A 14,813-nucleotide genomic window follows, 5' to 3' on the forward strand; every position below is an offset into this window, starting at 1 on the left:
ACGTGTCTGTTAGCACTAAACAATTTAGAGTAAAACCTGGAAGCAGGCCAGGAATGCATTTTGGCTCCATGCTGCATTCTGAAGTTGCACTTTTATTATAATCAACTCAGGCATTCAAACTATTTCTGGGTGTGTAGAAAAGAGGCTCACGTGTATCCCTGAAAAGCTGGGAGTAAGTCAAGGGGAAAGAACTGTCAAAACCAAGAGGTTTTGTTTTCATTTGTTAGTACTAGTTGTTCTTAAACTAAAACAAGGTCAAACATATCAGAGGATGGCAAGAAATTTCACACACTATGTGAAGTTGGCTAAATTCCTTTTCACAAGTTTCAAGTGTGAAAGAAAATCCTTCTCCCCAGCTGTTGTATATGTTAAAATTTTGGCTGAAGGATAGTGATTTTTCTTCTTTACAAATACTAAAAAATTTAAATTATATTAGAGAAGTAACAGTCAAAGGATTTTATAAAGTGATCTCAGCAGTGTAAAACATGCTGATAAATACAGTCAGAATAGTATTTTTAAACACTTAGTAAATTACTGTCTTTTACAGATAGTATTTTTTTATGCTTGTTCTGACCTCTAAAGCATCCTGTCAGCTTCTTTTCAATTGTTTTTATTAATGCAGTTGTAATGCCAAGTGTTTCCTGAGAATATAGCCTACAAAAACTAAAAGGGGAATATTTTCCTTCTTGCTGAAGTATTTTTGCTAGTGCAGCTCATGCAAGACAGACACTTTCCCACAGGACTAAACAGGACAAATACAGACTTCGTCTTTTAGTAGAGGAGAAAAGTAGACATAGAAATGATGAACAAATAACCTAAATTTTAATATTTTAGCAATTGCTTGAACAGCTAATGTAGAGGAAGGCAATTAAGAACATCAGAAGAGACCAGTTTATAAGCATTTGAAGAAAATAATCTGATAAATAATAGGTAGTACGAGGGTAATTGAAAACCATTTATGTCTGATCAATGGGTTTGTTCTGAATAAGATAACAAGCTGAGCAGGAAAATTAAAAAAATAGGAGCGACTAGTTTCCAAGACTGAAGCATCTGACACAATATTTTTGACTTTTCACAGTGACTAGGTGGATGGCCAGGGAAGAAGAAATCAGACCAGTAATACATCCTCAGGGTATGCTCCCACCAGCCACGTAGGTGTTTCTCTGGGAGCTGGCGTGGGAGGTGATGCCTGCATTTAACAGCCTCAGTTACGTCCTTCTCCACGAATTTGTCCTGTTGCTTTTGGGTCCATGCAAACATGAAAAGCTGCAGTGTCCTCTGGCAAGAAATTCCATAGAACAGAAGCACCTCAGCTAATGCTGGGACATTAGTTCAGGTGCAAGGAACAACATGGCTGCACCAGCATTTGTGCTAAGCTGGTCAGCTGTGTGGAGAAGCAATCAGTGAGAAGCCCGTACCAGTAGTCTTGTAGCTCTTTCAGAGCTGGCTTATGTGTCTTCACTGGCTGCTGTACTGTGCCTTGCAGGTGCACCTCCATTTCTTGCAGTACTAGCAATGGGGGACCAGAAACATTCTGGACCGTCCACAATCTTTCCTCTTTCATACTAAGCTGTGTTTACTCTACATAGTAATATCATTTAACAAAAGTTAGGAAGCGTACTGATGCAGAAACCATTGCTGAAATGCCGTACAACTCCTCTTTCTTCTCCAGCTGTTGGGCAGCTATTCAAATCACCTGTCCTCTCTGGGAGACTGAATGACACCTCAGTGTCCCATTTATGCGTAAAGATCAAAAGAAGAGACCCAAAGCAGTTTCCAGAGTTAAATCCAGGATTCTGGATTCCTGAGGCCTGTGCCTTTTCAGGTTCACTTATCCTCTTTGCCCTACCAACCTCTTGCTGGCTCCCAGTCTTCCTGAAACAGATGCAATTTCTTTGGGTTTAATAACTTAATAGATTTCTCTTCCGTGAACCTGCCTCCCTTTGAGCTCATACACACTTTTGTCAGCTGCATCTTCTTTTGGGCAGGACCTCTGCACCTCAACTTCGCTCAACCACTTCCCCTTTTTTGTTTTAAGTCTTCCCTGTCTAGTTCCATCTGGTGACACCCAGTTTTCAACTGAAATGAAAAGTTGATTTCTGTACATCTTCTTCTTGACCATAAGGATTTCATAAATTTTTATTATATTCTTCCACTCCTGATATCGGTCACTCTTTTAACCTGCTGGGTTCTGGCTTACTAAATTGTTCCTAATGTGGAAGTGTGTACCCCTTCTCCAAATCTTTTCCAGTTCTGCTGTATCATTTTTGAGACGAGGGGATCCGAATTGCACATTGTAATAAGGACGGTGCATACAGTGGTATACTCTGTTTTGGTTTATGTTGCTTGCCTTATATGCCTTACAGTCCATTTTGCTCACATGGCTGCTGTTGAGTATTGAGCTATCTTTTCATGGATGTCTGCTATAATTCTGAGGTTTCAGTGGTCAGTTCTGAGCCCAACATATTGTAAGTAAAATTAGGGAATACATGGGATGTTTTTTTCTCACGTACATCACTTTACATTTATGTACATTAATTTTGAAGTCCCGTAGTACTTCCCTGTCAGCACTGAGCTTATTGCTCTGAATAACTCAGTATCTTCAGCAAACTTTCATTTCATTGTTCATCTCCTGTTCCCAGTATGTTATGAATAAATCATTCCACTGGTGACGAACCTCTGTTGTGAGAACTGACCATTTATTTCCTATATTTTAACTATTACCTATCCATCTTCCCATGGTTGCTTATTCTCGTTAAAGTGCGTTTGTTAGGATATCTCGTCAAAAGTCTTTTGAAAAGTGAAATAAAGACTATCAATCAAACTGTGCCTTAGTTAACATGCTTATTGTTTATGCATTTCATCTTCAAAGTGCAAAGGTAGGATTGTGAATCAGCCCTTTTAACTCCCTCTAGCATATCTTATTTATTCCTGTGTCCACTACTTCTGTAATTTATCATGGTTTGCTATAGTGTTTAGCATTTTTAACATGTTGTATTTACATTCTCCCAGTCCTGAGATACCAACGTGGTTTAAAGTGAGAGGCTGTATGCGGTGGTTATGGCACAGTCAGATAACTGAACGGTTCGGATGCTGCCATTAGGGATTCAGATGATGACCTCCTGAGATCTGCAAAGTGTTACTGGCCATGTCCAGTGTACGTTGAAGCAAAAGTAATGTTTGAATTATACCTGACGTCTTCTCATTTAAATTCATACAACCTTGTGCTTTTCAGTGGAAAAGGCAACCATTTGAAAGTCTTAGGACTGGCCAGTTTATTGTCCTCCCTCGGATAAGGAGGAAAAAGGAGAGACTCTACTGAAAATAGAAGTCTGCTTTTCCTCATCTCTATATTTGCTGCAGTCTCTGGGCATGAGTGAGCAGCTGTGTGGTGCTTGGCTGCTGGTCGGGGCCACCACACCACACCATGCTTGTGTGCAATAGGTCTTTAACACATTTAGAGCTCCATTGGTGTTCAAAGCATCTGATTAAATTCTGGGAAAGAATCGAGTTGGAAATATTACAATTCCAAATGGAGAAAAATGTCTTCACATCAACATCTTTAAACTGTTCCCATTATGACCTTCAGAGTCTGCACTGCAGCAGCTTCTTCCCAAGGGCTGTAAGTGACACAATATTTCAGCTCTTGCTAACTGATGAACACTCTGGTCAAACTGACTTTCACCTCCTGCAGGTAGTGCATTCAAAGCAGTATAGGGATAAGCCCCTGAGCATTAATGAGTGCAGTGATTTTTGTGCAGCCAGATACTACATGTCAGAGACTTGAAATATCAGATCAGAGATTTGCTGCAGATGGTATTTTTTATACCATAATTTAAAGTATTTACAGAATACACTATATGTAATTCTGTCCACAGTATTTAAACAGAAGTTGCACTTCAGATGAAAACACATAGGAAAAGGGGGAGGGGAGTTAGAAATATTTTTTTGTTTCTTTCAGATGAGGCTATGGCTCATTATACCATGAACCGTTTTATGCCGTAAAATTTTGTTTATTTTCTTTTAGGGAGACAATTTCTTTTGAGATGTTTGTGGCAGTTTATGTTATCTTTCTACCATGTGTCTCTGCAAAACATGTCAAAATAGCCAAAAATGATGTTAGAAGTCAATTGCTTCACAGATCACACACAGCGGTCACTAAAAACACTGCATTTAGCCTAAGGATTGGACATGCAGAAACACAGCAGTAAAAGCTACCTGTTGAGTGCTTGACTTGGTAGGCTAATTGTTCTGATGTTTTGAAAATGAAAGGTACAGCTGAATAATCAAAGCTAAATCACATTGTCGTAGCATTTGATAGAAAGGTTAATAACCAAGACTGTATCCACATTATACTGTCAGATGTTTGTCTAATTGCAGAGTATGCTTTTAAAATTAAATGAATACCTAAGAGATGAAGATCTGGGGCCAAATTCCTCGTTGATATAAAACAGTATTGCTTCTTTAATTAAAGTTGAGCTCTTCTAATTAACAAGACACAATTGACCCGAACCCTGTGTTATTCTTAATCCACATGCAGGATTGATAGATTATTACTCCTCTGAAGACCAATTTATAGATAAAGAAGGCTACAACTGGTACTAAGAACATTTAGCAAGAAGAAATCTTGCTAATCTTGCTAATACTACATTGAACTGTCATTCAAATCAGGCAAAATTGCAAGGAAGATCCGTGGCAGTGACTGAAAATCTATTTTAATTTATTTTTACTTCAAACAATAAGCTGATTTTGTAGTCACTAAAAGCCTAACACTTAGGAACTCTTAAAAACTAAAATGAACCATCTTGTGTTTTCTTATTTTTGCCTCACTGCCTTGTTTAAATTTGCATGTTGTCTGAGAAATAGCTACTCTTACCAGCTGGTTTAGTTTTCAGCAGTAATGGATAATTCTAAAAAGTCTTAGTGTACAAATAGTGATTAAAAAATTAGAATTTGTCTAAAAGTTACAGTAGTAAACGTAACTACTACAGCTAATCTATCTACTGTATGTCCAAAGGCTGCACTGAATACTTACAGGTAAGCCAATGTGACTCAAGGTCTAGTCCATTACAAAAAGCCCTTAAAATTGTATAGTTGTCAATAGACTGCTGATGACTGTGAGAACACTTGCTGGATAAGTGCATGGTGCTGGTAGCTTCTTTTTGCTGTCTGTGTTGCTATATTAGACCCTTGCAGCAAAGAGCCTGAATGCTTATAGAAACAGCTGGAAGTACACAGGAAAAGTAATAGCTCTTATGTGATCATCTGCTACATTGCCGACCTGCTCAGAAAATCATCACCACTCACTACAGCCTGTGATAGGGCTGGGTATGCCAGAAAGGGAGGTCCTGCCCCACTAACCTGACCTGCATAGTGGATGAGGGGAAGGCTGTGGATGTTGTCTACTTGGACTTTAGTAAGGCCTTTGACACTGTTGCCCACAGCATTCTCCTGGAGAAGCTGGCTGCTCACAGCTTGGACAAGTGCACTCTGCGCTGGGTTAAAAACTGGCTGGACGGCCGAGCCCAGAGAGTGGTGGTGAATGGAGTCAAATCCAGTTGGCAGCCAGGCATGAGTGGTGTTCCCCAGGGCTCAGTGCTGGGGCCGGTCCTGTTCAATATCTTCATTGATGATCTGGATGAGGGGATTGAGTGCACCCTCAGTAAGTTTGCAGATGACACCAAGCTGGGTTGAAGTGTCGATCTGGTGGAGGGCAGGAAGGCCCTACAGAGGGACCTGGACAGGCTGGATCGTTGGGCCGGAGCCAACAGTATGAAGGTTAAACAAGGCCGAGTGCCGGGTCCTGCACTTGGGTCACAACAACCCCATGCAGCGCTGCAGGCTTGGGGAGGAGTGGCTGGAGAGCTGCCTGGAGGAAAAGGGCCTGGGGGTGTTGGTTGACAGCCGGCTGAACATGAGCCAGGAGTGTGCCCAGGTGGCCAAGAAGGCCAATGGCATCCTGGCTTGTATCAGGAATAGTGTGGCCAGCAGGAGTAGGGAAGTGATCGTGCCCCTGTACTCGGCCCTGGTGAGGCCCCACCTCGAGTACTGTGTTCAGTTTTGGTCCCCTCAGTACAAGAAGGACATTGAGGTGCTGGAGCGTGTCCAGAGAAGGGCAACGAAGCTGGTGAAGGGTCTGGAGAACAAGTCCTATGAGGAGCGGCTGAGGGAGCTGGGGTTGTTTAGGCTGGAGAAGAGGAGGCTGAGGGGAGACCTTATCGTCTCTACAACTACCTGAAAGGAGGTTATAACGAGGCAGGGGTCAGACTCTTCTCCGAAGTAACAAGCGATAGGACAAGAGGAAATGGCCTCAAGCTGCGCCAGGGAAGATTAGGTTGTACATTAGGAAAAACTTCTTCACCGAAAGAGTTGTCAGATATTGGAACAGGCTGCCCAGGGAGGTGGTTGAGTCTCCATCCCTAGAGGTATTTAAAAGAAGGGTAGACATGGTGCTTGAGGATATGGTTTAGTGGTGCACTTGGCAGCAATAGGTTAGTGGTTGAACTCGATGATCTTAAGGGTCTTTTCTAACCTTAACGATTCTGTGATTCTAAGACGAGGCTCTGTCCATGAAGTAGAATGCTTATCCAATCAGACAGAAATAAAAACAGGCAACATATAAGAGAGCACATGCAGAGGATGCCAGTATCAAGGCTTTTGGGTGTGGTTTTTTTTTTTAATATATGTATTTTAAAGATGAGTATTCAGTGCATCAGTTACAACTCAGTTCTTCTGTATTCTCCTGAGGGCTTTTCCCTTGCTAGGTATCCTCAGGGAAACATAAAAGTGTTTCATACAACATTAATGAAGTTTTTGAATTCTTCGTTTATATAAACTTTGCCCCTGTTCTGTGAAAAATCTCCTTCTGGTGGCTATTATAACAAGCAAAAGGACGAAAAAGATTGTGACTGTTAATATCAGTCCAAAACTTTTTGGAATAAAGGTATGCTTTGGACCTTTCTGAAGTTTCATACCAAACATAACTTCTGCATTCCAACCGAATTAGGATATTGTCCTTCCTGTGTCTGTCCTTTCTTGTATCATGTCAGTCCATAGCAAGAATGTTACATGTACTAGATATTAAACATGTATTCTCTTTTTATCATGGGGCCTTGAGGAAGACCCATCTCAATTTCATCTTTGCTAAATACAGATCATTTGTTCTAAATGATTATCCTACATGACTGCAGTGAGATCTGCAGTCTGCAAACCTGTAGATGGTACAGGAAAGGTTGTACTACTTGGTGTGACTTGAGCATGCTCAAGGAGGGCAGTTGCTTCTGTAGGTACTTTAATTCTGTCTTTGAGATTTGTAGAACTGCCACTGGGAGTAACATCAACAGCTTCCTAAATATTCCCATATCCAGAGGGCATGTCTCTTGGCACACTGGCTGTCTGGATGATCTTTCCACAGAATTCAATCTCCCTCCCCTGGATATGGCAGGTGAACTTAGTTATCTTAGAGTCATAAGGATATTGCTTGAAACCTCCCACAGTTTGTATGCACATACGGAAAATGACCCTAAAGGAGAAATTGGTTGGCACCAACCATCATCTCCTACCTCACATCCCACCAATTATATTGAATAACTAAGGTAAGTGCCAGGGTTAACAGGAATCAAGTGTGTGTTGCACAGTGCATTCCTTTATACCGCACACTTCCTATCCATAGACCATTGGATTGACACCCCTTATGTACGTGTGGAGGATCATGCCTGCTGTTAGTTATCAGGTGATGACATGATAGCTGCAACACATCCTCCCACGAAGCTGAAGCTGGATCATTGTCGTTCTCTTTCCATTCCTAGATTATTAGCAAAATTGGTCTGCATTTGTTCAGAAAATAGCAGTTTGATGAGCCACAGGTCTGAGCTCTTGTTCTGACTGCCTGTTCTTGGTGTTCCTCTCCTGAGAAGAGGCTGTTTACGTTAGCTGTTTTTTGGAGGTCTGAGTGGGACCTTCTGACTAAACTGAGAGTTATTCCAGCACTCTGTATTCTTGGTATTCCTGTGTAACTGGATTCCGTTTGAAATTAATTCTACTGGTTTATGGAGGTCTAAAGGACTCCTGGTCCTGTTAGATTCAAAATGTCAGCCTACACCTCACATATACCCTGTGAGCAGAGTTTCCACAAAGTATCAGAATTTACCAGGCAATCAAGCTTTTTCTGGGCTGCCTTTACAATGGAAAAGTATTTTTTCATGAAAACCTGTATCTCCACATCTGTTCAAAAATCCAGAAAACATGTTTGGAGACTGACACTGGAAAAATATGTACCTACTTAGTGGGGCATTTTACCAATAGTAGATACTACTAATGCTCTGGTTTACGGTTTGCACAGTGACCTGTAAATTCAAAAATGACAAATCACATCTTACTCCCTGCCACACTGACAGCTACAGCATGTTAAAATTAACAACAGGAAATAAGAAAATTAAGACAGCAGCATGTTTTCTTTGACAGCTCAAGTAATCCGGAACTTGCTTCTCTTTTGAAGAACTACATAGACTGAACATGGTGATATTAGAGACCTTCTGTGAAGGATCTCAGTTAACAATGATTCCTTTGATAGAACTCAACAGCTCCTCCACACAGGGCAAAGAAATAATGCATTTTCTGTGCAAGATGTGCCCCTACTGTGTCTGTATTACTTTGTGTAAAGGCCTCATATTCTTTGTCTGGAAATGAATGAGGCAGCTTGCAGCTTAGGGACTGTAAGGTTGTCTGAATTTCTGTCTTGGTGAGAGGAGTTTCTGGTGAACTTGGAGAGGAACTGAGAGGCTGCCAGTCTATGCAGGCTCTGGAGAGTCAAGGTGACGTGCATTTGGCCATGCTAGAGAGAAGGAAAAATCACCTCAATGAAAAGATCAGGGAGAATGTATCTCTTTGTTTCTACCAATGTCTAAGTCTATGTATTTTGAAAGCTTACACTCAGTATATGTAACTGCAGAAAATCAAGGAGCCTGGACACATCATGTTAGTACAGACTGTTACATCTAGTTCTGTTTAAAAGGATTCAGTAATATTTCAGCTTTTTTTTTTTTTTTATAGTGGTGCGAGGAAAGGTGGTGTGCTGGGAACAGTTCCTCAGCATCTCCCTATTGTAATCTGTGCAGTTATTCTTTTAGGGCTGGATATAACTCTTTCTTTTTTTATCTCTATCTTCCTGGAGGGTGGGAGAGTAGAATTTCAGATAAAAGAAGTCAACTAATCCCCCTTGTTTGCACTGCCCGCCCCCAATGCACTTTTCAGATCCATGATTCTGCTTTTCCTATGTGTGCTGCCTTTCGGGAATTTCAGGTGGAGCTGTTGCCTTTCATAAGGGGACAGTCTACTCAAAATACACTTTAGGTAGAGTCCCCAGCCCTGCCAGTACAGGGCACGGGCACTGTTTTGGGAAAACCATGCTCTATAATTTTACCTTCTGATTTCTGTCACCCAAAGAGAAGATAAATGCTTTCCGTCACTTCAAAGGGAGAGCCAGTGGAAGACTTTTTCCAGTTGATGCTCTCTAGATCCCAGTTCCCGGATGGCAGAAGAGGGTTTCCCCGTGAACTGGAGTAAAACCCCTCATCTGCTGCTTGTGGAGCAGCAGAGAGGGGGAAGAGGTGTGGAGTTCAGGGAACCAGAAGAACAACAAGACAACATAAAACTTGCAAGCCAGTGTAAAGGGGACACTTCTGATGCATTACGTGGGGTGAACTAGTGAGTCTCAAGGAGAACGGTAAGCATGAATTTGTTTGCTAGGGAGATAAAGGAATTCATTCTAGTGCTTCTGGGCTGTATGGTTTTTGGAGGGCTGTCTGCAGAGGTGAAGGGAACGGTATTGAATTAATTGGGGCAGCTTGTATGTGGGAGAGCAGAACAAATAAAGACTGTGGGGATGCAAGTATAGATGGAAAATCATGTGTGTTTAGGGAGCAGAATCAATTAGGAACCTGCATTGGAGGGGCTGGGGGATTGTTCAGTTATAAGATTATTTGATTAGGAAAACTCTCTAGTGCTTTGCGGGAACAGAAATTATTTCTTCAGATGATGAGGAGGCAGAACAGAGCAAAGAAAGAATTGAAAGGAAACCCATTCTTAAGTCCTCTCACCTTCCTCCATCTAAAATTCATTCCCTCCTCCCAGGATTCTTGTCCTTTTTCCATCTTTAACGCAAAGGCAGTTGAAAATGGCATAAGAGGAAGAAAGCGCCTTGCCTTCTTCCCAAATCAAAGGGCCAATGGCCTCCTTTCTGTTTCCATAAATTGGCATTAAGTACGTAGGGCTGGTGTGCTCTTCTCTATTCTTCTTTGTAAAAACTCTAGTAGTGGGGAGAGAGGAGCTACAGATGGGTCACCTCAGCAGAGGGTTGTCTTCCCCTACCAAAGGAGACTGCATGAAAAGTTTTACCCCATTCCTGACATTGCTAATTCACCCATTTCCAAATCAAAACTGCTGTGCAAATTTGAATACACTTTTTGTCAAGGAGGCTTCATGTTAGCAAGTATAGATGCTGTTTATATATGCTCATACTTACATATTTGCTTCTTTATATATCAATATTTTGAACTTTATGACACATTATGTTATGTAGTAAATTTTGTTTTAATTGTGTTTTTATAAAAGCATTCAGAAGGTCCTCTGGCCCTGTCTGAAGAACACAATTATTATAATAAGCTGAGGTTTTAAATTTTGCAATGTAAAACAAATTGTGAGTAACTACATAAGAGGAAGATTGAGGCATTAATGTTTTCTGAAAATTAGAGAGAAAAGGAAACACTCATGTAAAATAAGAAGCAAGCAATATCAGGTGCTTTATGGTACGCTTTGATAAGATTTTTCTCTCAGGTTAAGAGCCCTAACTGCTGAGCTCTTCAAATCCTGGGAGATTTCTTTGGCAAAACCTCTAGACTTTTCAAAGCCTGATTTGTATGTACATATCCACATTTTTAAAACGCTTTCTCACAAATCCAAAACCTACTTTTAAAAAAAAAGAAAAATGATCAGCCCTTCTCCAAATTTTAATAGGGCATGAGTCTCCTAGCTCAGGTGGACGCATGCTGCTTGGCCTCTCAGCCCTTTTTGTGGAGGACCTGATGAATTCCATTTGTTCCCCTCTGTGTTACATTTCCTGAGCTCATTCACAGCTGTCTTCATTATTCACAGCTCTGAACTAATGAAAGGAGAAAAAAAAAACCAAGTGTTCATATCTGTATGTTAATTGTGAGAGTGTTTCTGGAGGGGAGGTGGGCTGGGGAGTTGTAGAGGTGGTGACCCTTGCTGTTGCCTTACAGGAATGTCAGCTCTGCTGGAGAGGAGGCCCGCAGAAGAATGAGGGAGTGTGATGGCCTGACAGATGCATTGCTGTACGTGATCCAGTCTGCTCTGGGGAGCAGTGAAATTGATAGTAAGGTTTGTCATCTTTGTCTTTTGAGAAGCAAGAAATCCAGGTATTCAAGGGTATATCAGGCTATGAAGTGACAATTTAAAAAAAAATGCATTGTGAGGGATGCCTTAGCAAAGTATAATTTAGGCCATTTTTCTGTTTCCCTTCTCTTGAGCTCTGTATTTTTGTGTGCTAAGTGTTGGATCTGTGTCTAACTGTGTAGTGTGCACAGGTAAGCATGTTATCCTCTCACCTGAATTATTAATGGAGAAAATACAAGACCGATTTAAGAGCAGGTGTGTCATATTCCATGCAAACTTCCTTACGCTGCTCTGCCAGGTTCACCTTAAAATTGATGTTCAGTACCCAGTATGAGACAGAGCTAACAATAGTGAGGTAGGCTTACAAGGCAAGCAAACCCCTAAAAAAACCTGCACAACTAATAGGTAATTTGGTAGCAATATCAACATTATTTCTTCTTTGAAGAGGATCAATAAATGCTTTGAATAACAACTCTTTTAGGAAGTACTTTAATGTCAACTTCTCTGAAGTATTAGGGTATGGATGTGCTCCTCCAAAGCTGAAAGGCACTGCCGAATTAAAAAGGCTTCGAGCATTTACAAATTGAAGATTTGTAATACATTACAGTATTCCAGAGAAGAAGAAAAAGGCTAGATGCAAATACCTGTTGCTTTCAGTATGTGGTGCTAAATTAATTACAGTTGCTGCGTTAGGGCAACCACGGTCCTTTTGCAAACCCTAAGAAGCACAGGAGGGTAGCTTCTTACACAGAAAAATTTTAAAGCCCACTGGATTTGCATTCCCAAATGATCCTTCACAGGTAGTTGTCCATGGACCTCTGTGGGTTTATAGGTTGGAGAAGGGTAACCTCCAGAACTTTCTGGTTGTTAGCCTGAACCAAACAGGTGAAATTTGCCCCTGCATTCAGGGGATGGAGGGAGGAATGATGAGAGATTTGTTGCATGTGGTGTTGAGATAGCAGCCTGTTTCGTGTTTATTAAAAGCAAAAAACCACCCCCAAAACTCCACAATGCATTAGTCTCTGATCAGTTTTACTTTAATAAAAGTTTATCAGAGTGGTGATCAGGGGAGGCCCTCCCACAAGGTAGATACTGCACTTGCAGCAGGGTTCAGAGCAAATTTGACTGCTTCCCACCCTTCCCTGCCACCTCCTGCAGTGCAACCTCCAAACACGGGGGTGTTTTTTAGCTTCGTTAGCTTTGGAAGATCTGAACCAGGGACTGTTTCAAAGCTCCCTGATTTATGTTAGAGGGGCTTCATGGGAGCAGAGTGGGAGGTGGACGGAGGAAAAGGGAGGGAGGAATTCAGTTTAAGCACCATCTCACAGTTCAGTTGCTGCTTTTTTAGTTGGGTTACATACAAAGAAACTGCTGATTTCAAGATCGTTTTACTGTTAAAAAGGGTAAATAAGGAGCACCGTAAGCGCCCTGTTTTGCCTCTTATTGTTAATACAGACTCTTCTGTTTATACTCTCATTTGTAGCTGGTATGACTGGGAAAAACTGCAGGCTAAGTAATATATCTGGAGGAGAAAATGAAGAAATGAGAGAAAATTTTCCTCCCTGCCTTAGTAGTTTTAACCTCCTGTCTAACAGGCTTTTAACTCTATGACATAAAGCAGTTGTGCAGCTAAATACAAAACACCATAGCATAGCCTCCTACCTTGCATCTTTATCCCAAAGTAGAATGTAATTTTAATAAAATATTTAAATAACTGGCTCTAAATCAGTTGTTAATCATTTCAAAAATGGTGCTATTATAACAGTAAATTGAACTTTAAAATAAAGTTATAAATGTTGTTCTCCAAATCCCATGGCAGTTTCACTATTAGATAATTTTGTAATACTATTAGTGACTAAAAACTGAAATACTGAAAAACAGGCCCCTGCTCTTGCAGGCTCTGAAAGAGGATGGGGGGCTTCCAAGTGCATGCAGGGTTGGTTGTTATCAGTCGTTCCTTGTGTTGGTAAAGTCACGAGTGCATAAATCTTAGCAGCATTACAAGCATCTTAGCAGCACTGTTTCTTAAAGATGTCTAATTAGAAAAAGCTATGATACTTCAAGTTAAAATGTTAAAAATGAGTGACTTAGACATGGTTACCTGACAAAGTTACTGTTCATAATTTTAATTTGATCTATTAAGACTATTGAACTCATATTTAGTCCCCTTATGACAAAACTGAAAAATATCTGTAGGAATGAGGAATACAAGGTCCCCTGAAAGTTCAAAGCTACAAGTCAAGAAGGAGTGATGCAGCTGCATGACTAGAACTAGCTTTCTTGGCTTGCATGAGATCACCTGTGTGAAGATGTTGGTTGCATTTGAGGCTTGGGAGTTTGCTTATCAGTTTTTAGTTTGAGGTAGTCCTTGCAGTGGACTTAACTAATTTTTTTTTGACATGAGAATTTTAAGTGTGAAAACTATTACTTTTAAAAAGGGGAATTAAAATTCAGAATCCTAATTAACAAATGCAAATCTTCAACTTCAGCACGTTATGGATGTGCAGAAGTAAATATTAGCAAGAGTGAATAAAATTCAAATACAGAAATGTTAAAGTAACAGAGGTAGCAAACTTTTTATGGCCACTCTGAGATCTGCAAAGCTTTGAGGTAGAAAGGTGCACGAAGAAGTTTCATCTTCTCTACATATCTATTTCTAATGTGTTTATTTGGCTGGAGATCTCAAATTAGTACAAGTGTAATGTGAAATTTCATTTACATTTTTAAAATAATTAAATAAAAAATCCTGTCAATGAGTCTGAGTGTTGTTCAGTGTCATCTCTGGAACTTCATGTCATCTCAAAAACCATGTGTCTGGCAAAAACCCTGGCATAAGCTCATACAGTATATGAAAGTAAATGAAGCACCATCTGTTTGCCTCACTGGTAAATATGGTAGAGTATGATCAAGCCAAAAGCCTCATGGTAATTCCATTCTGGGTTAATGGAGCAACAGAGATGGAGTGTAGTGGCTATCCCTTTTTATCTCCATGAAGCATTAGGAACAGTTGAAATATACATAGATACAGACTGGCTTTTTTTAACCACGCTTTCCATGCCTCCAGAATATTAAGCACATGTCCTTCCTGTTTAAGGGTAGTCAAACCGAATTGAACCAAATAAATGAGGAGGCTTCAAGTGAGTATTGACTTGCAGAAATTATCTTGAATTAGCAGTACCATCTTTTTTCCTCCAGTGGGTCTCACTCAATTTCTGGATGCCCTCCACCATCTTTTGCAGAAGGCACAACCTACTGGGGGAATAAATGGATTAAAGGGAAAGGCTGCCTACAAGTTATTTGCAGCCTGGCTAGAAGCAGTAAAAGCAGCAAGAGATTTCTAGTCTTCTGGGACTCAAGAAACATCATCTGTTCAGGCTACAAGTATTTGTGAAATGGAAACT

At 40.6% G+C, this 14,813-nt stretch overlaps 1 protein-coding gene across 8 annotated transcripts in view; it reads left to right on the plus strand.

Annotated features, from left to right (window-relative positions):
- The window catches only part of CTNND2 (catenin delta 2), a 686,661-nt gene that overhangs the window by 571,352 nt on the left and 100,496 nt on the right, over positions 1 to 14,813 (plus strand). For all 8 annotated transcript variants that reach the window (XM_075084268.1, XM_075084265.1, XM_075084267.1 and 5 more), the window contains one exon: positions 11,280 to 11,397. In XM_075084268.1, coding sequence (XP_074940369.1) covers positions 11,280 to 11,397 — 118 coding nt within the window. The remainder of the gene's footprint in view (positions 1 to 11,279; positions 11,398 to 14,813) is intronic.

Source organism: Phalacrocorax aristotelis, chromosome 2, assembly GCF_949628215.1.
Source record: "Phalacrocorax aristotelis chromosome 2, bGulAri2.1, whole genome shotgun sequence".
NCBI lineage: Eukaryota > Metazoa > Chordata > Aves > Suliformes > Phalacrocoracidae > Phalacrocorax > Phalacrocorax aristotelis.